This window comes from Rhinoderma darwinii, chromosome 9, assembly GCF_050947455.1.
Source record: "Rhinoderma darwinii isolate aRhiDar2 chromosome 9, aRhiDar2.hap1, whole genome shotgun sequence".
In the NCBI taxonomy this organism is placed as follows: Eukaryota; Metazoa; Chordata; class Amphibia; order Anura; family Rhinodermatidae; genus Rhinoderma; species Rhinoderma darwinii.
This window is the reverse complement of record NC_134695.1, coordinates 103,221,314-103,248,744: the sequence shown is the minus strand read 5'-3', so window position 1 is coordinate 103,248,744 and position 27,431 is coordinate 103,221,314. Positions and strand designations below refer to the sequence as shown.

The window sequence follows — 27,431 nt, the reverse complement described above, 5'->3', positions numbered from 1 at the left end:
TCTTTTGTCACGCGTATTCGACCCTTATTTACGGACCCGCTGTCACCAGTATTGCACCCGTATTTACGGACCAGTTTTCTCTGCACTAATCGGCAGCCCCTTCTCTCTATCAGTGCTGGATAGAGAGAAGGGGCAGCCCTTTCGGGCAGAGTTTCCGCAGCGATTGAAAGTAAAAGAAGTTCCTACGTACCCCGGCCGTTGTCTTGGTGACTCATCCCTCTTTTGACATCCAGTCCGACCTCCCTGGATGACGCGGCAGTCCATGTGACCGCTGCAGCCTGTGATTGGCTGCAGCGGTCACATGTGATGAAACATCATCCCAGGAGGCCGCACTGGAGGAAGAAGCAGGGAGTTCTGGATAAGTTAGCTATTAATACTATTAACGCCCGCTGTAGTCACTGTCCCGGGTGCTGAAAGAGTTACTGCCTATCAGTTAACTCTTTCAGCACCCTGGACAGTGACTATCCGCTGACGTCACCTAGCAACGCTCCCGTAATTACGGGTGCACACACGTAGCCACCCGTAATTACGGGAGCACCATAGATTTCTATGGGCCTGCCCGTGCCGTAATTACGGCCTGAAATAGGACATGTTCCATATTTTTCAACGGCCCGGGCACCTTCCCATAAGCAAACGGTAAGGTAGCCCTGGCCAATAGAAGTCTATGGGCCCGTAATTACAGGCGTTTTTATGTTCGTGTGCATGGGGCCTTAGCCTTGTACCTGAAACCCTATGTGCAGTGTGTGCAGTATTTATCTTGCAAGCTCAACTGTTCATGCACCAGGCTTCACAAGTACTGAAGCTGTCCGACATTTACCTGTCACCCAGAGAATCCTTCCATCCCTCATTTAGGTCTCCATGGCAATCAGTCGCAGTAAAGGTCCTACTGTATTACACGGCCTGATATGGGCTGTGAAAACGAGCTCCGATCAACGAGACAGTTCGTTGATCACCTCTCGTTTGCTTCTTTCACAAGAAGCAATGCTTGGTTATAAATGGGGACGAGCAATTGTTACTACGATCGTTCGTTCCCATACATTTTCATCATGTTGGCAGCACATCTCCCTGTGTAAACAGGGAGATGTGCTGCCGACAACGATACTATTTAATGCTGCATAAACTATACGATCAGACGATGAACGAGCATGTGCTCGCTCATTGGCAAATTGTTGTTCTGTTTACACAGGGCAATGATCAGGAGCGAGCGTTGATACGAACGCTCGTTTGTCCGATCATTGGCCTGTGTATAAGGGCCTTAACGAGCACCTGTCACTAGATCATATAAGTTGAATTGGTGAACTAACCGGAATAGTGCTCTCTACCTGATTCCAGCACTGTTTTTTTTTCCTAGACACCCCCTCCCCCTTTCCAGAGTTATGACCCACCGTTGTGGCTCCCTATATGCTAATTTGCTGTATTCAACGGGCTGGAGCTAGCTTCCCTGCCTTTGATGCTGACCAATCAGCGCAACAGCTTTAGGGTAGTTCACGTCCTGTTGACTCACTTCAGCAAATTAGCATATAAAGAGCCAATTCCTCTGGAGGCCTTATATCTGGACCGGATCGGTCTAGAAAAAAAAAAAGGCTGGAATCAGGTAGACCATGTTATTTAGGTCTGTAAACCAGTTCAACTTATATGACCTAATGACCGGTCCTCTTTAAGAGAGTGCTTATCCCATCCCACTCACTGTGTAGAGACATGCTTGATTGAATCTATACCTCTAGCATGTGAATCATCAAACATAGGCATGCGTCTTTGTATATGCAGACATGAGAGTGAGGGAGTTATGAACGATGCGGTCACATGCTTACGTGGGCCCCATCCCCACCATGGGCTGACTGGGATTCAAGTAAAGAGACTGAATTAAAGAAGGGAAACTCAGTATCTTTCCTTACTTTTTATTATAGGGAAAAATGGGCAGCATTTATTACAGCAGATGTCGGGGAGAGAAGGGTCCGGCATGTTAAATTTCAATATGCTTGATCCTTTTGTTCGTTAGTAGATAAGTCGCTGCCAGAAGGGTCTGGCAGGGGCCTTCTCCCGATTGAAAAGACATGCACGCTCGGCTGAACAAGCATGTGTATGGGGTGTCGGGTGGAATGTTTGTCAACTAAACAATTGTTCAGCCGAAAGCTATCAAAAGTGTTTGGCCAGCTTTAGAGTGGATTCACACGCGGCAGATTTGGTTGCAAATTCAAAAAAATCTGTTCAATTCATCTAAATGTGACTGTTTCTGCGGCAGGGGCATGGATTTCGGGCAAGTTCCATACAGATGAATGGAACTGATTTTCAGAAATTTCTGCAACAAAATCTGCCACGTGTGAATACAATAGAATCCTTATAGAGGTGGGTCCTGAGATAAGGACTCCCCTTCTATGACGCGCATACACCCTAATAGGATATATAGCCAGTTATCCTCTGTTGACAACCCCTTTAAATGAACCCCACGATGATCAAGTGAAAGAACGTCAGATCATTATAGAAAATGTTAGAATATGCAAATATTTGATGCAGCAATCAGAACAGTCTGGGTCCTATACAACCAAGTGGTCAAGGCCCTCCGCTCTGTCTATGGTGGCAAAATAATGATTTCCAACTGAAAGAAATCTGTTCCATAATTTAGAAAATATATCTGACATGATATTTTTTTTTTTGGTCGGTAGTCATTATCATAACTACTGGAAAATCCGGGAACAACAAATCACAGTATGTGAGCTAGAAGATCAGAAATAAATCTTTACCTGAACACTGAGCACAGTATGATTTTGTTCTTTTTAAAAATTGGATGATGATTCTAAAAGCGTTCTGTGTTTTCTGTAAACGAGATTTATTTAATATAGGACTAAAACTGCTGACACTGCAATGTGGTTGTGTTTGAAATAGCTGCTGTGCAGATGTACATATGTGAGACAGCACAGCACATCTATAATCTGGCAGTTCCCAGGTCTTGGATTATGACATTTTAAACAACTAGTAATTATCAGTAGTTTTAGTGCTGCGTTAAAAATCAAACTTATTGAATATTTTTAACCTAATCAAGGACATAATACAGCCTCTCACCTTATAGGGGTTGTCTCAGAATTAATGGAAATAAAAAGGAAAATTATATATATATAGTGCATGCAAATCTCTTTCTAACAAAGCTAGAACCAGCCCTGTATCTTACATGGATCAAGAGATTTCCCCATTTATTCCTCCAATTGCGCAGCTAGATATTTTACAGGCTGGCAGCTCAGGGGCGTGTCCTTTCGGCTGCAGCTCCTCCCCCTCCCGGTAGCTTGTATAGGCAGATCGGTCAGTTTCACTGCCTCCTCTCTACTAGAAGCTTTACAAATGCCACCGTTACATGTCTTTTTACAGGGAGAGCCCAGCCCTGTATAACTCTAGAAGAGGGAGAGCCTGCAGCTTACACACAGTGAGAGGATGAGCAGGAAAGGGGAGAGCTCCGTTACAAAACAAAATTAATTTTTTATACAGAATTATATTGAAATAACATTTAGACAACCCTTTTAAACTAGTCATACATAGCGTGATTTTCCACAAGGTTAAAGCCTTCCCTTTTCTGTGAGAAAAAGGAAGAAATATATAACCACAAGGAGACTTAGCCAATCCTTAGCACTTTTGACATCACAAGGGATTTATATGTCAGTGCCTAAAGCTGGCTGAAAAGGATTTGGTCAAGCTCTGCCCACTCACTTTCTGTATTGTGTGTTACGGAGACCCTTAAAGGGTCCTGTTTTTACTTTTATCAGGTGTGACACAGTCACAGTGGACCTCTTGCCTACCCAGTCTGCTTGACAAATATAGAGCATGTTTACCTAGCTTTGCCATGGCTCATGGTGCCTTCCCAAGTTTGGCTAGTAACTTTTATAACCTGTCAATTAGGCGGGTCATAAAAGTACTGAGCACAAGGGGCCCCAAGTAAGGGGCCCCAAGTAAATAGGACCATTAGCAACAGCTAACGTTCTCTTATATATTGTTTCTGATCTTCTTTAGTCAGATTCTGTCTTCACATCCTTCATGCTAGACAGCGTCACCGTCACTAATAGAAAAAAAAGGCAGGGAGCCGTGGAAAAGATGCATTTACTGCTGCATAACTAGGCATATTTGCCCTTCAGGACTTTAGAGAAGTAGGGTGACGAACCCTAAGGGTATGTTCCCACGCAGTGTTTTCAGACGTAATTCTGGCCTTTTTTCGCCTCGAATTTCGCCTGAAAAAACGCCCCTAATACGCCTACAAACATCTGCCCATTGCCTGCAATGGGTTTTACGATGTTCTGTTCCCACGAGCCTTTATTTTACACGTCGCTGTCAAAATATGGCGCGTATAATGACGGCTCGTCAAAAGAAGTGCAGGACACTTCTTGGGATGTTTTTGGAGGTAAACTGACTCCATTGAAAAACAGCTCCAAAAACAGCCGTAAAAAAACAGCGAAAAACGCGAGTTGTTAAAAAAACGTCTGAAAATCAGGAGCTCCTTTTGCCTGAAAACAGCTCTGTATTTTCATTTTGTTTTTGCTCACTGCATGTGAACATACCCTAAGAGAGCTCTAGTGGCAAGTGGAGTAATGCACCAAGCTTTTCTAAAAATGTATATTACTTATAAATGGCTGGATAGTTTTTTTTAGTAACTCCAAGTTTTGATTTTTTTAATGTAGAAATGCATGGTACAAATTGAACTTCAGAAACATTGTCGTACCAGTTTAATTTAAATTACCACATCCATTTTATTATAGCATATATATTATATACCATGATTATAAGGCTGCAGTGATGCATACTTACCATTTTTAAAAGTAAAGCTGTGCAATAAGGAGAGGCCATCAAACCAGTGGTTATATGACATTTCCCCAACAGTGTGTATTCCAGGACCATTACGTAGCAGAGTTCCCTGCAGCCACTTTGGTATGTTTCCTGTGCCATAGAAAGAAACACTTTGTTAGGGAGCAAACAGCCTTACAAATGCATGAGAGCAACCTATTCCACTCGAGTGATTTCCCTGTTCTCCTTCTACCATCGAAACGAATCATTGGTTGAGCAGGAAAAAATAAATAAATTAATGATTAAAATAAATAACCACTAGTTATTTCACAGTCCCCTAGAGCTTTCCTAGCCTCCTATTATGGAGGTGTGCGTGCGTGTGTGTGTGTTTCCCTTTAGGAATCTGGAAATCCTTTTGACAACTCCATTGGGAGTTGTAATGGCGGCTATATTACTTTTTATTTAGCTCTTTCACAATCTTGTATAACTATGGATAAAATATTTAACAACTTGACAAAAGAAGACAACGCAAAGTCTGGGGATTTATTATATTAGGCCTCGTTCACATCTGTGTTGGGGTCCCGTTCTGACGTTCCATCTGAGCTTTCCGTCAGAACGGGACCCTGAACAGACACAAACTGTAGTCGACTATGCTATTGCTTCCGGATAAACGACGGGTCCGGTGCACAACAGAGACAAACGGAAACCAGGGGCACCGGATCCGTCACCATTGAAAGCAATGGTGATGGAAACGGAAACCTCTGGTTTCCGTTTGTGTCTGTTCAGGGTCCCGTTCTGACGGAAAGCTCAGACGGAATGTCAGAACGGGACCCCAACGCAGATGTGAACGAGGCCTTAGTGCTATTAACATAAAGAAATTTGGTATTAAACTGAGTTATCTGGGATGTACATTTTTTATTAGAGGCTGGAAATTAAATAAATAAACCAAAAAAGCAATACTTTTCTATCCTCGCCCTCGGGCGATCCAGCGTTATCGCTCTGGCGGCACTCCTGGTGGTTGTTTACATGCACGTAGCATGTAACCTCTGCAGCCATTTAGGGGGCTCATGATATTTCTGGCATAATGCCATAAATATAACTTATAGCCACTGAGCCCTCTGATTGGCTGCAGCAATCACATGTTACGTGCATGTAAACAACCACCAGGAGTGCTGCCGGACCAACAATGCTGGATCGCCGGGGGTTTATTTCTTTTCCAGCCCCTAATAAAACATTTTCACATCACGGATAACCCCCTTTAGAGACCGGACATTGACTTTAATGGGCAGCGTGTCGTTCATGTATTTCCCACGCAGCATATCTCTGCCCAAGATCAGTGGAATCAGATGCTAGGCCGGGGTTTTCCACAGTATATTAATTCCAATCAGACTTTTTTGGGGGTGAAATATAGCATAGAAAGAAAGCAAATATTACCAATATTTGGTTCTGTGTTTTTAAGCAGTTACTAGTGTAACATCATATCACACTGCCTAGTAAATTAGTAAAACAGAATATTTGTTCACATTACATCACTGTCCTTATGTGACCTTCAGTAGTGTGGCATACTGTTCTATTAATGGGGTTGTCAGAGTTTAGAAAAACATGGCTGTTTTTTGCCAGAAACTGTGCCACCCTTGGCAATAAGCTGTGTCTGGTATTGCAGCTCAGCCCTAATCGCTTTAAATAATACTGAGCTGCAATTCCAGACACAACCTGTGGACAAGAGTGGTGCTATTCCTGGGAGAAAGCAGACATGTTTTACTAATATCATACAACCCCTTTAACTCACATTTGAAAGAAATCAGCTGGTATCCCCAAGTCTTTTATCATGACAGAATTGCAATATACCGCACGTCAGTATACAATAATAATAATAATAATGAACTTTATTTATGATCTTTATATAGTGCCAGCATAATCTGTAGTGCTTTACAACTGGGGAAGTAAGAGGCCTTTTACATCTGCCGATATGGGCCATAAAAACTAGCGACGATCAACGGAATAGCTCGTTCATCGGCTGATTGTTGATCTGTTTACACAGGGCAATGATCTGGAAGGAGCGTTCATATAAACGATCATTGGCCCATGTAAAAGGGCCTTTACTAATAAATCAAATGACAAATAATCAAAACAATTAAACTTGTTTGAGTGACACAATAGGTAAAAGGGGCTAATTTTATCCAGGGGACCTTCCCCATGTGTTGGCAGCAGGAATTAACCAGTCATCCAGCCGGTATTTAAGTATTACTTACTAAATGTCTGCTTTTTTCTTTTTAATAAATCCACTATAATTCATTGTTGGGATAGAATACTTTTTATAGAAAATTTATATTTGTATAATTTTTTACACGTTATATAACCTAGTTCACTCTACCAATATTTTTCGTTCTTCGGCAATGACCTCAAGTCTGTACTTCCGGGTAACATTTCTTCCTTGAAGAAGGGTCTCGAGATTCTTTCTCTAAGCGGCTAGCTTAACATTGGAAATCCACTAATACTCCCTTATTGAGGGAATGGCAGAATACCTTCTCTGAAATATATAGGATAGATGAGCTTTTGGCCCAGGACCAAAATAGAGTAGACCATTTCCTTAAAGAGGCTCTGTCACCAGATTTTGCAGCCCCTATCTGCTATTGCAGCAGATCGGCGCTGCAATGTAGATTACAGTAACGTTTTTATTTTAAAAAAACGAGAATTTTTGGCCAAGTTATGACCATTTTTGTATTTATGCAAATGAGGCTCGCAAAAGTCCAAGTGGGCGTGTTTAAAGTAAAAGTCCAACTGGGTGTGTATTATGTGCGTACATCGGGGCGTTTTTACTTCTTTTACTAGCTGGGTGTTCTGACGAGAAGTATCATCCACTTCTCTTCAGAACGCCCAGCTTCTGGCAGATCACGCTGTGACGTCACTTCCCCAGGTCCTGCATCGTGTCAGACGAGCGAGGACACATCGGCACCAGAGGCTACAGATGATTCTGCAGCAGCATCAGCGTTTGCAGGTAAGTCGATGTAGCTACTTACGTGCAAACGCTGATGCTGCTGCAGAATCATCTGTAGCCTCTGGTGCCGATGTGTCCTCGCTCGTCTGACACGATGCAGGACCTGGGGAAGTGACGTCACAGCGTGATCTGCCAGAAGCTGGGCGTTCTGAAGAGAAGTGGATGATACTTCTCGTCAGAACACCCAGCTAGTAAAAGAAGTAAAAACGCCCCGATGTACGCACATAATACACGCCCAGTTGTACTTTTACTTTTCAACACGCCCATTTGTACTTTTGCAAGCCTCATTTGCATAAATACAAAAATGGTCATAACTTGGCCAAAAATGCTTGTTTTTTAAAAATAAAAACGTTACTGTAATCTACATTGCAGCGCCGATCTGCTGCAATAGCAGATAGGGGTTGCAAAATCTGGTGACAGAGCCTCTTTAAGATATGAACCCCCTGGATTCTTTAACTGCCTGACTTTCTAGTCAGCGTTAAAAGTTTAAATCTTTTTAGGCATGGGTTTTAAGCACATCTACGTTATAGCTAGAAATTTGTATATTATTGTTTTTAATATGATGTTGTGTCTTCATATTATATGTTACAATGTAATTTGTCTTGCATCTTCTTTGCACGTTTAGTAAAAGGGCAGGATGCGGTCATTCATTAGACTGAACAATTGAATCTATCAGCGTTTGGTCAGCTCACACATTGGCAGTCATATATATGTATATATATATATCAGCTAGTGCAAAGAAAAATTTAGTTCACACAGGGTGTGTGCATTTGTTTTGTGGAGTGCTTTAAGGGGGTTTTACACAGGACGATTATCGGGCGGACGAGCATTAATATAACGCTTGTTGCCGATAATTGCCCTGTCTAAACAGAGCAGCAATCAGCAGATGAACGAACAAGCGCTCGATCATCTGCTGGTCGTATCATTTTAAATAGGTAAAATATTATAGTTGCCGGCAGCACATCGTCCTGTCTAAACAGGGAGACGCGCTGCCGACATGATAATAATGTATGGGAACGAGCAATCGGAGTAACGGCCGCTCGTCCCCATCTATAGCTCCGTGTGACAGGAGCAAGTGAGCGCTGATCAACGATGTCTTGTTGTGTGGGCCGGTGTAAAAGGGCCTTTACAAATTCTGAAATACTGCACCAGCTAGGTGTTACATGTAAAGCAATGAGAAATTCTCATATAAATATGGATGTGTTCTTCACCAGCAAACACTTTTTTATTTTATTTTTTAAATCTACTTCTATTTTACCAAAAGTGCATGTGCCACCGCCAAAGTTAACAACCAATAATGGAATCAATTACAGTGCTTCTTTGGAGATTGGCACTTTTTCTTCCATAGGCCTTCGGCTTTCAGCAATTTTTTTTGTTTTTGTTAGAAGGGTGCTTAAAAATAAAAAGACCTTAGGGTGCCCTGCTACTGGGACTGCAACTGTAATCTGTGGGGGAACATGGCAGCAAGAGTACAATTTCCCTGCAGCACCACCACAGGACAAATTAGGTATTACACAGTTTCCCCTGAACTCAATGGATTGTCTGTGTAATGCATGGACATGTTAAAGAGAACCTTTCACCTCCCCATACATGTGCAGCTGAGTGCAGCATGTAATGGGGAGGGCTGCACAAACCCTGGGGCACTTTACATTTTTTTTCTACCCTCCCCCGTTATTTAGATATCGGTGCCGTTCTATTTGGCGCCCGATATTTAAATAACCCCCTGAACTGGCAAGGGGGCGTGTCACTGCTACAGACCGTGTAAGAGCTGGAGAGCGGGGGCATGCTGCACATGTAGGCCGGATTCACACGAGCGTGTGCGTTTTGACTAACATAGGTCCGTGAGACGCGTGTGAAAATCACGCGCGTAGCACGGACGTATTATACGTTCGTCTGAATAAGCCCGTATGGGGAGATGAAAGGTTCTCTTTAAGTGAAAGACACTCTTTGTAGCCACTCTCAGCTCTAATAGAGGAGGGTCCCCAAAATTCCCTGACAGGTTATTTGAAAATGACTTTTCTTAACCAGATAACCCCTTTAAACGTTATATAAATGGAGTTACATTGCCCAATGACTAGCCTGTCTGTAATTCTCCATTGTAGTTCTTGCATACTTCTCATGCACCAGGTGGCCCAGGATGAACAATGCTAGGGGTAAAAATATTTTTTTTACATAATCCCCAACAAACTACAATGCATTTTTAACTGCAGACTATGGGTCTCCCGAAATAGCCCTGTAATTAGAAAACTGTTCAGTGACCTGAAACTAATGTGTTGGAGCTGACAATTCGATTATGACTATAATCCCTGATTTCTCCTTCATTGTTCTATAAATTGCTAAATATTCATGCTCTGGATGAAAAAACAAATGTTATTTGGTGAGAGATCACACACGTGCAGTAATATAAAGATCTTTCATTGGTTTTACTATAACATTTTACTGAATAATCATTTTGTGATCATGTGGACATTGAGGCTCCTGTGGTCCAAAAAAACATGTGATTCATTGCAACTAAACAAAAGCTGCCGAGGTCCTGATCTTATGAATTCTGTATGTAATGTTAAAGGTAAATGGTGCAAAGAGAGTTGTTTCTTTCATTCAAAGGGAAAGTTCAGAAAACAAGTGTCACTTCTCTTCTTTTATATACTGTGTGTACTAGGATATACTACACCGTTTAGGGTGTCTTTGGTTCACTTATTCCTATCCATGAATTTAAGGCTTTATTCACATTATGGGCCTCCTTAGCATTATTATGGGCCTTGTTGACAATAGCAACCAAGCACAGTGCAGCTTTCCTTTTTCCACAGCAAATTAAGAAATGAAAGCTGCACTGTGATTGGTTGCCCTGGGCAACAAAGACTATTTTTCTCTTAGGCCTCATGCACACAGCCGTTCCCGTAATCACGGTCCGCGGGCACGGCTAGCGGCCGCGGACAGCCACCCGCATTTTCGTCCCGTGCTCCCATATACAAAGTATGGGAGCACAGACCGTAAAAAGCAAAAGATAGGACATGTCCTATATTTTGCAGAGGCTTTCTACGCCCCAGACACCTTCCCGCAAGGTGTCCGTGGTCAATAGAAGTGAATGGGTCCGTAATTACGGACGAATTCTACGGTCGTGTGCATGGGGCCTTAGACAGTTTTCATGTCTCTAGCACACATTCAGCATACATTCTGATACAAATCTTGCTACATATGTGTGTGTGTGTGTGTGTATATATATATATATATATATATATATATATATATAAAACAATGCACCAGTAAAAGTTAAAGAAGCACTTCCTCCATCCACAGATATATGTAGGCTTAGCTCCAGTTCTGGGTGTATGTGCAGAGTAGGTTCCTACCTATAGAGGTCGCCTTGTCGTGGCAGGTGGGCTCACACAATTTGCTCAAAATTTGCGCTAAGAGCCTCCCTATTGTAAGTTGATTTAGCAGTAATGCATATTTATTTATATTTAGTGGCTTAGGTGACATTAGTGTTCGCAGTGTGCTGTCGCCTTTTTTTTGTGTGCTGTATAAATTTACACATGAGACGCTGTGTCAATTGGAGAGTCCTATTACTGGTCACACGACACCGCTAAGGACCAGAAGGGAAGGGATAACTCACATATACAGCCACCGTTAAGAAGATTACCTTCACCACAATTTACATAATGTGCCTCTCTAGTGGACCAGAGAATAACAATTTTTGTGGGAATGCTCCTTTAATAGGTAAAATATGTAAAAAAAAATATGCTGTTTTGCCGGTATACATAGGGATAAAGTGGCATCAACTGTCGAAAAGGGAAGTGGAGTATACGTTTATTTTATTTTTTTAATGGGAGTCAATTGCAATTTACCAATAGGCAAACAGGATGGCCAAAATTTCCGGCTAACTAAATAAGTAAGTATTAAATTGTAACTTTTATTGCTTACTTATAAACTGAACAAACCACACAATTAAAAGTAGTCAGCGCTAGCTGACTGTGTCTAGTAAGTATGGCACATTGCCAAAATACACAGAAGCGACCTGCTGTGTAGGTATTACAGCCAGCGGCTGCAGACCACTGAACTGTCGCCGACTTATTTTATTGAATTTAATCGAACTCTCAACTAGTTGCTGAGGTTAAAATGAAGATAGCCCCCCGACATGTTTCGTTGCAGATGCAGCGTCTTCAGGGGTTTAAATGGGGCTAGTGGATAATTGCAAATGTCTGGGGCATATATTTGGCAGACCGTATCAAACTTTCCCGCCAGAAAGTAATTTTAAATACTTCACCTTAGATACTGCACACTACATCTATATATTCCCATCAATGTCACTTCTAGGAAACTCTTCTACTCTTATGTAATGCAATTAGTGGGGTACCCATTGTGCCCACTTATTACAGGATGCAATATAAGTAAGCCATATATTCTAGATAGTTGTCTGCTGAACGCTTGTTCAGCTATTCCTCCTGACTCCCCCATACACATGTATGCTCTGCATGTGTTTTCGATAGGGAGAGGTAAATAATCTCCTGCCAGACACCTCCTTCCCCTCCAATCTTCACCGGTAGTGCCTTATCTCCTGTGGCAAAAAAGAATCGGGAATGTTGAAATCCACCATGTCTAATCCTTCTTCCCTCCGACATCTGCTATGTGGGGGAGAGTCGGGATACCCCCATACACATTAAGTAGTCATCCGGTCCTGCCGAAAATGAACTAATTTCATCTAATGTGTATAGGCATAAACTTAACTCCCTCATATCACTCCCTGTCCCCAGTCGAGCTCACAATCTAATTTTCTTTTCAAAAGTCATACGCATAGAAGCTAGGAAGCCAGTTCAGTAGGTTTTTAGAGTGTGGGAGGAAATCAGAGTACCAGATCAAAACCTACACAAACATAGAGAGAACATACAAATACCTTGGTGATGTTACCCTGATTGGATTTGGACCTAGGACACCAACATTGCTGTATAATGCTGTTCTTACGGTTTCTGGGAGTTTCGAAAAATTGTGTGCTGTGACCGAAAACATTTTAAATGTTTTAGGCCTCCTTCACACACAGAATTTTTAAACTGCATCAAAAAACACCTCTAAAACACGCTAGCATTTTTCAAATGTAACATCATGCATTTTTTTATGGCGCTTTTAGTGGCGTTTTTCATTTAGTGTTATTTTGTACATGCGTTTTTTATGGTGTTTTTGTCCTATAGAAAAGCCTATGGAAAAATGGCATACACCGAGCATGCTGCGTTTTGAAAAAAACGACACTGACCACAAAATTATTTCAAAAACGCCACAAACCAAAACGCAGTTGTACGTAGTGCATTTGATATTTTACTATAGACTTCAACGTAACATCTGCAAAACGTTGTGTGTGAATCCAGCCTTATTTAGATTAACCACTTAAAAGTTCTCCATGTTTAAGAATGTGCATTTTTATTTTTTTTTCATAATCTGAATTTTTATTAAGAATTTCAACAAGTACAGAGCAAACAAACTCAAGAAAAACATTTCAGTATACATACATGTTATTTTGCATTATCTATATTTCTCTCTGTTAACATGTTTCCACATATTACCCACACACCTTACCCCCAAATTCACTTCTCAGAATATATGCATTATCTCTATTTGATAAAGTTTCTTTATAAAAATATAATTAAAGCTTTGCGTAAGGTGTGTGTTATCCTTCCATTCCCACTAAAGGAGGGAGGAAGGAGAAAGGGAAGAAGAGAGATAGGGAAAAAACCCGGAAATAGAAAGAAATAGAAAGAAAAGGTTCCCTTCTCCCAGACAGGAGCCCCCAATTCAGCAGACTGCATCTGACCGACCCCTCTATGAGGGGGTTCCGCCTAGCCATTTAGCAACGTGTGGACCAGATTTGAAGGACGACCATGCACTCCACAGAGAAAGAACCGCACCAATGCGATCACTGTCCTCTGCAACCAGAGATTCCATTCGACATAAAGAGTCCATCTCCACTACCCATTCCACAACTGAAGGCGGCACAGTGGACTTCCAATGTCTAGGAATAACTGTTCGTGCCGCAGTCAGGAAATGCCTTAGCAGCCCCTTTCTAATACTCGGCAGAGGGCCCGGAATTAGAGATAGCAAAGCCATTTGAGGAGTGGGTACCATCTGTGTACCTTCCACTTCTGTATAGATTTCAAAAATTGCTTTCCAGAAGGTCTGCAAAACGTGACATGACCACCAGATGTGCAACATTGTTCCGGTCTCGGTCCCGCATCTCCAACACAAATCTGACACCTCAGGGTACATTCTGTTCAGAATCTGTGGGCAACGGTACCATCTAGTCAGGATTTTGAAGTTTTTTTCCTGTGCCTGACATGCCACCGGCATTTTGTGAGAGAAAAAATATTCGATCCCACTCAGCCTGTGACAGGGTTACTCCTAGTTCTCGCTCCCATGTGCCGACGTATGCAGGAGGCTGGTCGTCACCGGCCTCTGAAAGTAAGGTATACAGGTTAGATATCACCCGATCCGGAGGCTCAGTTTGAAGCAACAACGACTCAAACGCAGTGCTAGTGCCGATATGTATCCCACCCGGTAGCGCCGAGCGTAAAAAGGTGGACAATTGGGCATGCTCCATCCAGGAAAGCTTCCTCCCCGGGCAAGTCCAATGTGCATTTATTTTAACACTTTGTAACATACATTTTGCAAAATAAAGTCCTCTTCAAACAGATTTTGTGGACCTGTTGTGTACAGCGACATTTGTGAAGCACATTCATAGTCTCGCTACAGTCCCTGAGCTCTTAGCTTGAGGCCCAAATTACGAAAGTGATTTTTTTTTAAACTAAAAATGTCAGTCAGTGTGTTTGGTGCAACTTTCATATTAGTTTTATTAAACCTTATTTTTACTTTTTGAGATACAGCTGCATTGTATCCTGTATACAGAGCAGCTGTATCATTCGCTGAATCCTGTGCGGATTCAGTGAAAGCGGGTTACGCAGGATCGACCTGTTATCTATCACATCTAAGTTCATAATTTAGATGTGATAGATTATAGGTGGATCCGCTGTCACTGAACCCGTAAGTCCCACGGACCTGACGGATTCAGGTCTTAGCAAAAACAGCTGTTCTGTATACAAAGCAGCTGTATCTCAAAAAGTTAAAATAATTTTTAATAAAAACTAATTTGAAAGTTGCACTAAACACACTGACAGACATTTTTAGTTAAAAAAAAATCATTTTCGAAGGTGTACATAGACTTTATGTGATTGCTCTGTCTCTTTCAAGCCATAAGGAGGTAACTGCGCTATGACTAGTCATGTATTATTACATTATTCAATTCTGTACAGAGGCAGTTTATAAAAGAGTGTTTAGGGCCCCCCCCCCCCCTTACCTTGTACCACTGCTTTTATTGGCTCTGGACATTCCTGTCGATTCTTGGAGAAGATGACACCTACTACAGATTGTACCATGTCATCTGTATTCTCCATGACTGGTCCTATGTGTATTGAAGATGAGGGCTCAGCTCTCTCAACGCCTTCCACTTGTTTTCTTCACGGCTTATTTATAGAGATGTCTTGGTCAAAGTACAGCCTGGCTGATGGTGTGTTTATGCCTGCACAATAGCAGAACACCCCCCCTCACTCACTCACACCCTCGCACACTCTCCCTCCTTCCCTGTGACAGAATGAAGGAGCTTATCTCAGTCCAAGAGAAAAAGAAACAGAAAAAGTGCTAACACACACCAATGATTAACCTGTGCATTGCCAAAATGTGCGTTTGCCCCAGTCAGGTATTAATACAGTATTAAAAATGTTAAAACTGCTACAAATCCATATAAAGCAAAACATTTATTCCCTCAATTAATCTCCGTTGTATATTCAGCGGAGCAGAGTTACTCAATCACACCTAAGCTGGTCCACAGGCTACCCATGACATAAGGGAACAAAGGAGGTATAGGTGGTTGGTATAGAATGGGTAGAGCAATAAACATAATGTATATGATAATTGCACAATAAAGGATGATGCTACACTAAAAGTACACGAATATGTAAGACCTTGTTCACATCTGCGTTGGAGGCTCTGCTAATGGCCTACGTCGCAAATCCGTCCGAGATTGGTGCTTTATTGTTTCTGGTAAGACGACGGACACCTCGACGGAAAGCCGATGGAACCCTTTAGAGTCAATGGGTTCCATCGGCCGCTGGTGGTTTACGTAGTGCATTGGAACCGCCGCTTCTGGTTTTCCCTTGTTCTGCTCCTCTGACGGGAGAACAACGGAAACCCCAGACACAGGATTGAACATATATTAACTAAGCAAAAGAAGAAGAGTTTGTAGCCAGATATATGTGTACAAAATAAATATTTTTATTGACATATATTAACCAACAATTTAAAAAACAGAGTTTATTGCAAGGAAAAAGACCCTAGTAAAAAAGGTTGGGAGCGGTTACTGATGTATTTTACATTTGAAATGAGTAGTAGCAAAGGCTGTCCACTAGTCGTATATAGTAATACAGACTTTAATTATACGAATTCCCCTTCAACATCTAGATAAGTCCATTAGGTAGAGAGATAACTAAATCTAGATATAACATACAAGTGATCAGAGAAAGAGTTCTAAATAAAGTGCTAGTGCAATTGATTCGCAAAAGTAAATGACAGCAGCTTACCCATAGTAGATATGATAGTTCTCAGTATTCGCTCCAACACAATGACCCCCAACGCGCATTTCGCTGGTAAATTGCTTCCTCAGGGGGAGATGTGTACATGTGAGTGCCATATCTAGCTACCCTTTTATAGCATTATGTGTCTACACAATGGTGGCGATGATTGTCGGCGCATGCGCCGTGACACGACCGGAAACTAGTACTGCCCCACTTCCGCCCCCAGGCGCTGCAGCACACATCCGGATTGCCGACGCGTAACGGGAGTTCCGGACATGCGCAGTGCACCAAAGAGGATGGAGCGGAGACAGCATCACACCAGCAGTTGACACAGGCATGCACACTCATTGTAAAGAAGAACTTCTAATATGTGAGTAAAATGATGTGTAGTGAGATGTAGTTCGTTTATGTATGTATGTATGTATGTATACCGATATAATATGCTGATAGTGCAATACAAGTCTACATATATATGTGAGTAATGCTAAAGAAAATAAATATAGAAGAGAAGAAAGATCTCGATATCTTAGAAAGATGATAGTCTATGTGAAATAGTAAATGTGAAGTATGTAAATATGTAAATAGTAAATAATAAATAAGTGTGAAAAAATAATAAAATAAATAAAGAAAAATAAAAAAGTGTAAGTGTGAGAAATTTTATCAATGAAGAAGAGGTACATAAACGGCAAAAAAATAAATAACAAAAATGTGGAATAAGACAATAGCAACCGCTATTGATATATAAAGTGATGGGAGTGCAATTTATGATATATCTGACTAAGATTACAGCAGATATAATGTATACTAAATCAAAAAACAACATATACACAAATAATACATAGTGTTGCTGTACAATGACAGATAAAATATAATACAGACGTAAAAAAGTAAAAATAAAAATAACTGCAGATGTAAATATACATATCCATGTCTAGTTATATAAACATGTGTATCTCATTTTTATAAACAACAACAACCATCTCGAAAGTAACAATAAAGTTTTACACCTATAAAAACAAAATCATAAAACATCAATGGTGAAATCTAAAATAAAGACATACATCAGAGTTCAATTAATGTGCATATACAAATATCTTTAAAATGTATAAATATCACCTATTCATTAGTCACAAAATAGTGTCAAAATATATTTACAGTCCCAGTGCTAAGCACAATAACGATAATAAGAAAATATATATAATATATAGAAATATATACATATATATCCCTAAACCAAAATCTACACAACATATCAACATTTTTTACACAACCCATAATAAACAAAAATAATAAATATAAAAAATGTAAATACTACATAGATAACACTCATATTTTGAAGATCCGAGAATATTCTATACGACGATAAATTCGTGTTGTTGAATCCGAGAGGAACGAGACAGAAGATTCGCTCATTCCATAGTCGGGCAGAAAGCATATGGGCACACTATGCAAGAACCTAAATATAAAACCAATAAAAGACGAAACAAAGTTAAAAGATGATACATAGTAGAGATTATAAAAATGGAACAAAACTCAAATTTTTATTCAGGCCGTGGGGTCTCATGGATCCAACCATCACGATCCATTTACATTCCCTCTGTGCTAGGAGTCTTTTGAACATAGCCTAATAGTTTGATTACACCAATTAGCACTAGCCGACTCCTGAAATTGTTTCACTAGAAGATGGATGTGTACATCCTTAAAGGGAACCTGTCACCAGCATTTTAGCTATAAAGCCAGCAATACCTGGTGAAAGTGGGTGAAAAATCACTGTCATCTAAGCTATAAATATGTTCTAAGTAAGCTCTGTAGCTTTAGTATTCCGTTTTTCAGTGGTCCCACACCGTATGCAAATGAGCAGAAAAGAGTCAAATCTTCATCTGAAAAGAGTCAGATTTTCATTCCTCCAGCATCTCAGAGTGGACTCCACCTCCTTCTTTTTGATTGACAGCTCCTTAGCCAGTCAGGGCCGGACAGGTGCCGGCGGTGGGCGGGGTTAAGAAGCTGAGTCCCAGAGGGAAAACTAATTACCATAAAAGGCGGGAAAAGTTTAAACGACTACATTTACTGACAGAGGAGGACTTCAGGAAAGAAGAGAACAGGAACGAACTCTGGACAGCTGCGGCCATTGAGGGGTCAGGCGAGTTTGACAGGTAAGATGTTGATGACAGGATCCCTTTAAGCCTTATTCACAGGAATGTGTAATACGTCCGTGTGACGGTAGTTAAAACGACGGTCGTCACACGGACCTATGTAGTTAAATGGGGCCATTCACACAGCCGTGTGAAGGGTCCGTTAAAAAATAGGACATGTCCTATTTTTTTGGGCTTCACGTATCCCTCCATAGACTCTAGTCTATGGGGGATGCCTGATAACGCGTCCCGCAGGGTACAGCACGGATGCACCTCGAATGTGAAAAACTGTAGTTTTTCACGTCCGAGGTTTGCAACGCTCATGTGAATCTAGCCTTACAGCAATCATACATATTACGTTTGCCCAGTTAGGGCATATAGAGGTCATAAATGGGGTTCCCCCGCTCTGGTCCTCCACCTATAAGCCAGAGCTGAGAGACGCTAAAAAGTATGGGCTGTTGCTTTGGCAAACTTGGGCCATCCAAAAATTCCAACTGAATAGCCACTATGTAATATTACATCTGTAATTCGGAAGTTAGAAATGTATAGCTTCTCGCATCTTTCCCTGGCAAAACCAGCTATTTGTTTGAGGTCTCGGGAGCTGGATCCTTGGCGATCATCTGATCACCAGAGATGCTATGATATTAAAGAGCTTGCCTCTGATGATACAACCCCTTTAAGAAGGATTTGTGAATTTATTAGTACTGCAGTACAGTAGAGATGACTCTTAAAAAAGAAAAAGTCAAAATTCAGCAAAATAATAATATATTTAATGATTCAGCAACTGTAAATGTAAAGATGGATAGAAGTTGATCGGCTCGCCACCTCTGTTGCTCACTAATGCAGACTGCCGGAGCACAGAATTGTAAGGATAAAGTCAGAAACAAGCCAGCATCCAGTAATCCAAAGGGAAAGAATTCTAGCCTTGGGACCCTTTCGATGGATTTTTTTCCCATTGGCTTATCGGATTTTCACTAAAAATAATTGATACTTTTATCATTCCTTTACTGCGATCAATACAAATGCTCAGAATCATATTAACAAGAAATGTAAATGTTCACCCTTGAATACCATTTTATTTCTAATATAAATAGGTGAAACATTCTGTGCTGATAATCTTCTTAATATATCCTTATAGGAGTTGAAGCCCAGTACTGATTGTAAGCTAAGGATTCCTCAGTGAGTATTTCTTTACAGTTAAATGCATCATACTAACAAATATGTCACTACTGAAGTATGTATGTATGTGTGTATGTATATATATATATATATATATATACAGGGCCGTCATCAGGAATTTCAGGGCCCCCTACAGCTAAATTTTCTGGGCTCCCCTACCGTGGCACCGCCTGTTAACGGTACTCCGTCCAGCACTATATTATGGTACCCAGGGCCGCCATCAGGGGGGTATTATGGGTACTGATGTGAGAGGCCCGGCAAAACCTAATTGAAAGGGGGGCCCGGCAACTGCCGCGACTTGCCTTTGGTAGAAAAAAAACAGGCCCCTGCAATGGGGCTTGTTTTTTTCACCAAAAGAATGTAGTGAGCTGCGGGCCCCCCTTTCAATTAGGTTTGGCCGGGCCTCTCACATCAGTACCCATAATACCCCCCGATGGCGGCCCTGGGTAGCATGGGGGTCGTCAAACACTGCCGCCCGTGCGACTGATCGCGCACACCCGCAAACTCCCGCGCATGCGCACCCGCCTGGAACTGCGCACCGAATTTTGAGGCAGATTTTGACCTGCCCACACTATCTTGCCGCGTTTTTTGCCCGCGGCGATTGATGACAGCAGACAAAAAACGCAGCGAAAAATGCATTTTCTGCCTCCCATTGATTTAGATGGGAGGTCAGAGGCGGAACCGCGGCAAGAAAGGACGTGCTGATTTTTCTTTTTTCCGCGACTGGCTCCCATTGATTTCAGATTAAATCAATGGGAGGCGGTTTTGGAAGTTTTTTTGGTGCTGATTCTGACGCAGTGTCAGAGTCAATATCAAGGCCCAAAAACTCTGTGAACTGGGCCTTATTGTTAGGGCTTATTCAGACGAACGTGTAATACATCCGTGCAACGTGCGTGATTTTCACGCGCCTCGCACGGACCTATATTACTCTATGGGGCCGTTCAGACTGTCAGTGATTTTCACGCAGCGTGTGTCCGCTGTGTAAAACTCACGACATGTCCTATATTTGTGCATTGTTCGCGCATCACGCACCCATTGACGTCAATGGGTGCGTGAAAATCACGCCCAGCACTTCCGCAGCCGTATGAACTATGAATGAAAACAGAAAAGCACCACGTGCTACAAACATACAAACAGAGTGTCATAATGATGGCGGCTGCGCGAAAATCACTCAGCCGCGCATCATACGCTGCTGCCACACGGAGCGGTTATGACCTTTTGCATGCGCACGCAAAAAGCACACGCTTGTGTAAATCCGGCCTTAGGGTAGGAACACACTAGGCATGAACGCTGCGGATTTTATGCAACACATTTTATTGTGGATAATCCGCAGCGTATCACAGTCGCAGCAGGGTGGATTAGATTTGAACAAATCTCATCCACACGCTGCAAAAAAAATGGACCTGCAGTGTGGCTTTTGGCTTTTTAAGCCGCAGCATGTCAATGTATTTTGTGGAATCGCTGCTCCTCTGTTGCGGAAATGCTGCGGTTCTGCCGCAAAAATCACACATGAGAAAAAAAAAAAAGGCACTTTTTTAAATTTATAAAAAAGTTTAGACTTGCCCCGGCCGTAGTCCTGGTGACGCGATCCTCTATTCCGGGCTGCGCTAATAATAGAGGATCGCGTCACTTGGACTACGGCCGGGGCAAGTCTAAACTTTTTTATAAATGTAAAAAAGTACCTTTTTTTCTCATTTGTGATTTTTGCAGCAGAACCGCAGCATTTCCGCAACAGAGGAGCAGCGATCCCACAGAATACATTGACATGCTGCGGCTTAAAAAGCCAAAAGCCACACTGCAGGTCCATTTTTTTTGCAGAGTGTGGATGAGATTTGTTCATATCTCATCCACTCTGCTGCGACTGTAATACGCTGCGGATTATCCACAATAAAATGTGTTGCATAAAATCCGCAGCGTTCATGCCTATTGTGTTCCTACCCTAGGGCCGGATTTACACGAGCGTGTGCTTTTTGCGTGCGCAAAAACGTGGCGTTCTGCGCATGCAAAAGGTCCATAACAGCTCCGTGTGGCAGCAGTGTATGATGCGCGGCTGAGTGATTTTCGCGCAGCCGCCATCATTATGACACTCTGTTTGTATGTTTGTAGCACGTGGTGCTTTTCTGTTTTCATTCATAGTTTATACTGCTGCGGAAGTGCTGGGCGTGATTTTCACGCACCCATTGACGTCAATGGGTGCGTGATGCGCGAACAATGCACAAATATAGGACATGTCGTGAGTTTTACGCAGCGGACACACGCTGCGTGAAAATCACTGACAGTCTGCACGGCCCCATAGAGTAATATAGGTCCGTGCGAGGCGCGTGAAAATCACACACGTTGCACGGACGTATTACACGTTCGTCTGAATAAGCCCTAACAATAAGGCCCAGTTCACAGAGTTTTTGGGCCTTGATATTGACTCGGACACTGCGTCAGAATCAGCACCAAAAAACTTCCAAAACCGCCTCCCATTGATTTAATCTGAAATCAATGGGAGCCAGTCGCGGAAAAAAGAAAAGCAGCACGTCCTTTCTTGCCGCGGTTCTGCCTCTGACCTCCCATCGAAATCAATGGGAGGCAGAAAATGCATTTTTCCCTGCGTTTTTTGTCTGCTGTCCTCAATCGCAGCGGGCAAAAAACGCAGCAAAAAAACGCGGCAAGATAGTGTGGGCAGGTCAAAATCTGACTCAAAATTCTTTAAGGAATATTGAGGCAGATTTTTTCGGCCTGCAAAATACTCTGTGTGAACAGGGCCATACATAAACATCACTTTGACACACTTTACTCACCATGTCAGAAGAGCTGCTCCCACTCCAGTCCTCTTCAGGCGATGTCTTCGGTCCAGACGTCGTCCTTCACCTCCAGGCTCCAGAAAATGGCGGGGATCGTAGAACTGCCGCCGCGCAAGAACTAGACTCCTCCCCCTCTCCTTACGCAGCTACGCTCTGGAGAAGGAGGAGGAGTCGGACGAGGACGAGGAGGCGGAGGACGAGGAGGCAGAGGAGGCGGAGTCGGAGGCGGGCCAGCAGGTAAGTAACCGTGCGCCGCTGTCCCTGTGTGGCTGTCCTTCCCTGTCGATGTACTTGTGTTGCTCCCTCTCGGCGGCGCGCCTGGTCGTTCGCACGTGGGCGCGCGCTTGCGATCGTGCGCGCTTGCGGTCGTGCGCGCTCGTACGCGCGCAAGCGGTGGTGTTTCGCGGCGCGGCGGCGGTGATGAGAGGGGGGCCCGCAGCTCGGGGGCCCGCAGCAGTTCACGACATTGTTTTGGTGAAAAGAACAGGCCCCATTGCAGGGGCTTGTTTTTTTCTACCAAAAGCAAGTCGCGGCAGTTGCCGGGCCCCCCTTTCAATTAAGTTTGGCCGGGCCCCCTACAGTACTACCCCTAATACCCCCCTGATGGCGGCCCTGTATATATATGTTCACGCAACAGAAGATCTGTCTGACGAAGGCTCAATGCACATTGCGTCAAGAACCCTATGTTTAGCGTATATGCTGGGAAAATTATAGAGCTCCATTCACCGGATGGAGGCCAAAAGAGTGTCCTTTTGCCCACCGTCGGGCCGGTATGCATTGGCATTCCTTTCTTTCAGTCTGTGCTTTCGTATTAAGAGGGTTGTTGCAAAAAAAACAACAAAAAACGTATACCATGCGGTATATGTTTTTTTTTCACTGTGACCCTATGGGTGACATATGCCACTGCATACAGTGGTATACAATTCAGCCTTCCATCGGAGGTACATGTTCTGAGTGTATATCCCCTTAATGACCAGCCTATTTTAGACCTTAATGACAAGCCATTTTTTACGTTTTTCCAACGTCGCATTCCAAGATCTATAACGTTTTTATTTTTGCGTCGACATAGCTGTATAAGGTCTTGTTTTTTGCGGGACAAGTTGTATTTTTTAATAGCACCATTTTGAGGTACATATTATTTATTGATTAACTTTTATTAACTTTTTTTTGGGGGGGAATAGAAAAAAAACTGACATTTCGCCACTCTTTTTCGTGTCTTAAATCTACGCCGTTTACCGTGTGATATAAATAACACAATAACTTTATTCAGCGGGTTGTTATGATTGCAACGATACCAAATTTGTATAGTTTTTGTATGTTTTACTACTTTTACACAGTAAAAACGCATTTTTTTCAAAATTATTTGTTTTTGTGTCTCCATATTTGAAGAGCCATAACTTTTTTATTGCTCCGCCGATGCAGTTGTATGAGGGCCTTTTTTTTTTGCGGGAAGACTTGTTGTTTTTATTGGTACCATTTTGGAGTAGATGCGACTTTTTGATCACTTTTTTATCAAATTTTTTTTTAAAGTCAGGATTCATAGAAAACAGCAATTTTCCCATAGTTTTTTATTTTATTTTTTACTGCGTTCACCGTGCGGGTTAAATAATGTAATAAATTTATAGTTGGGGTCGTTACGGTCGTGGCGATACCAAATATGCGTAACTTTTTTACTTTATTTTGTTTTTTTAATAGTAAAGCATTTTGTAAGGGGAAAAAGTGGATTTTTCATTTTTTTTCACATTTTTTTTCAAATTAACTTTATTCAACTTTTTTGTAACTTTTTTACTAGTCCCACTAGGGGACTTTAATATGCGATCCTCCGATCGCTATTATAATAAATTGCAATACTTTTGTATTGCAGTGTATTACAGCCTGTCCGTTTAAAACGGACAGGCATCTGCTAGGTCATGCCTCCGGCATGATCTAGCAGGCATTCGCTCCAGGCAGATCTGGGGGCCTTTATTAGGCCCCCGGCTGCCATTGGAGACACAGACACTCGGCGATCTTATCGCCGGGTGTCTGTGGGGGAGAGAGGGAGCTCCCTCCCTCTCTCCAAAACCACTCAGATGCGGCGCTCGCTATTGTGCACCGCATCTGAGGGGTTAAACGGGTGAGATCGATACTAATATCGATCTCACACGGCAGAGCAGGGACGCCCCCAGCCCTCAGCTGCCTCTGGCAGCTGAGAGCAGGGAGATTTGACGGCTCCCTGCTCTGTTTACTTATCCTGATGCAGCGCCGTAAAAAGGCATATGCATCAGAATAAAGCCCATTAGTGGCCGCCGGCGTATTGGCGGTCACTAACGTAGTACTCTGGATGCCCCGATAGCTGTGTATACAGAGCCTTAGATCATCTCATCAGTATGGTTTAATTTTTTGATAATGGTTCACATTACCAGTCCTTTTGTACAACTTTGCATTGTGACGGGAAATCCACCACTAATATGAACTATGTATCAATATTTATAATTGGGTACCAAACACTGCCCTCTGTGGACGTTGCTGTCATAACCATAAAAATCTGTATTTGTTTGGCCCACATAAAATGGTACTATTGATTTTGCTGGATCATGTGAAAAATTCTTTGTAAAAAGTGCAAAATAACTATGTTGCTCATGTCCTTTCCAATCTCATGTTTTTCTAAACCTTGTATTTACTTGTTCTTTTCCTGTCCAGCTTTACATGCGCACATGACACAGCAATTCACATGCACACTTCCTCTAAACAAATGTATCTTATTCCTGGCACAGATCCCATGTCTGGCCAATGACACTTGTGTTCATACAATGGATGAATGATCACATAAATAGAGTTAGGAAAGATACAAATGTTTGTCACTATGTCATAATAGAGAATGCATCTTCCTTATCAATTACGGTGTTTCATATAAAAATAACATGACATATTAGTTCACTCTATATTACTTCTTTACTTTCAGATTTCTCCAGCAATTTTTTTAGTTAATATAATATAAGGTGTTTACATGTAGACCAGACGGCAGTGCTTCCAGTGAAATAAGGATGTACTTGCGCCTATGCCGGATCCCTAGGAAGCATGCGACTAAAGCTGGTCATACACATATAGTACTGTAGCTGTCGACCGGACTCTCTCTCGGCTGACTGCTTTCTTCCCCGATCTCCCCATTAACATGCATGCTTAGCTTGGCCCCTTACACACAGGTGTATAGCCACATGTTCTTGCTGTCCAACATGCCAAATGTGTACTCTTGACATGCTTTTGACGCATCGAAAATTATGGTGAAGGAAATAAGTATTTGATCCCTTGCTGATTTTGTAAGTTTGCCCACTGTCAAAGACATGAACAGTCTAGAATTTTTAGGCTAGGTTAATTTTACCAGTGAGAGATAGATTATATTTTTTTTAAAAAAACAGAAAATCACATTGTCAAAATTATATATATTTATTTGCATTGTGCACAGAGAAATAAGTATTTGATCCCTTTGGCAAACAAGACTTAAAGGAACAGTGTCACCAATTTTTTTTTTTTCATATCAGTTTTATGTTAGTGTTTTATTAAAAACGTTTTTATTTATTTGTGTGTTTGTGTGTTACTTTTTTCTATTTTTTCACTTTTTCTTCCCTATGGGGGCTGCCATTTTTTTTTCCATTTCTGTATGTGTCGATTAACGACACATACAGACATGGAATACGGCAGCCACAGTCCCATAGGGACTGGGAACGGGGCCCGTCCCATCCACTTCTGTGTATGCCGTCTGTGTGGGAACGGCGCATGCGCCGCTCCCACACAGTCCAATTTGAAATGCGCGCCGTCCGGCGCCATTTTCCTGTGGACCGGAAGTCGCGGCCGGACAGTAAGATTACTACTTCCGGTCGCGGCTTCCGGACTTGTGCACTTGGACCAGCGGCAGCAGACGGAGCGGACGGGCCGGAGGGAGCCGCGGCGGCAGGAGCAGGTAAGAGATTTCTATGTATGTTCGTGTTTGTGTGTGTTTACTACTGTATGTAAACCTTCTACACTGTGTGTTAGCTAAAAAAATGGCGACACACAGTGTAGGAGGTTAGACCGTTCAATCCCCTCGTTTATCCCGGCACTAGCCAGGATAAAGGAGGGGGGGATACTCAGAGTTCACTAGAGCGAGTGCTTTTTTCCCAATTTTGCAGCAAAAAGCAATGTGGTTGCTTTACCACATGCAATGCTGCAATTTTGGGAATAGCTCCATCTAGTGACCAGCACTGGGAAATATTATAAATTAGAATCTAATTTATAATATTTCCTGACTCGTGAAAAAAATAAAAAAAATTTGAACAATGTTTAATCACCTACACACTAAATGTTTAACTAAAAAAAAAAAATACATGTTTTGCTGGCAACACATTCCCTTTAATACTTGGTGGCAAAACCCTTGTTGGCAAGCACAGCAGTCAGACGTTTTTTGTAGTTGATGATGAGGTTTGCACACATGTTAGATGGAATTTTGGCCCACTCCTCTTTGCAGATCATCTGTTAATCATTAAGATTTCGAGGCTGTCGCTTGGCAACTCAGATCTTCAGCTCCCTCCATAAGTTTTCGATGGGATTAAGGTCTGGAGACTGGCTAGGCCACTCCGTGACCTTAATGTGCTTCTTTTTGAGCCACTCCTTTGTTGCCTTGGCTGTATGTTTCGGGTCATTGTCGTGCTGGAAGACCCAGCCACGAGCCATTTTTAATGTCCTGGTGGAGGGAAGGAGGTTGTCACTCAGGATTTGACGGTACATGGCTCCATCCATTCTCCCATTGATGCGGTGAAGTAGTCCTGTGCCCTTAGCAGAGAAACACCCCCAAAACATAATGTTTCCACCTCCATGCTTGACAGTGGGGACGGTGTTCTTTGGGTCATAGGCAGCATTTCTCTTCCTCCAAAAATGGCGAGTTGAGTTAATGCCAAAGAGCTCAATTTTAGTCTCATCTGACCACAGCACCTTCTCCCAATCACTC

The 27,431-nt window shown here is 42.3% G+C and overlaps 1 protein-coding gene across 1 annotated transcript in view; it reads right to left on the bottom strand.

Annotated features, from left to right (window-relative positions):
• The window catches only part of BCO1 (beta-carotene oxygenase 1), a 33,652-nt gene extending 18,342 nt beyond the window's left edge, over positions 1-15,310 (bottom strand). Inside the window, exons 1-2 of the mRNA XM_075838686.1 lie at positions 15,096-15,310; positions 4,786-4,914 (exon numbers count right to left, since the gene is read on the bottom strand). Coding sequence (XP_075694801.1) covers positions 4,786-4,914; positions 15,096-15,192 — 226 coding nt within the window. The 5' untranslated portion in view covers positions 15,193-15,310. The remainder of the gene's footprint in view (positions 1-4,785; positions 4,915-15,095) is intronic.
• Between the last annotated feature and the right edge of the window lie 12,121 nt (positions 15,311-27,431).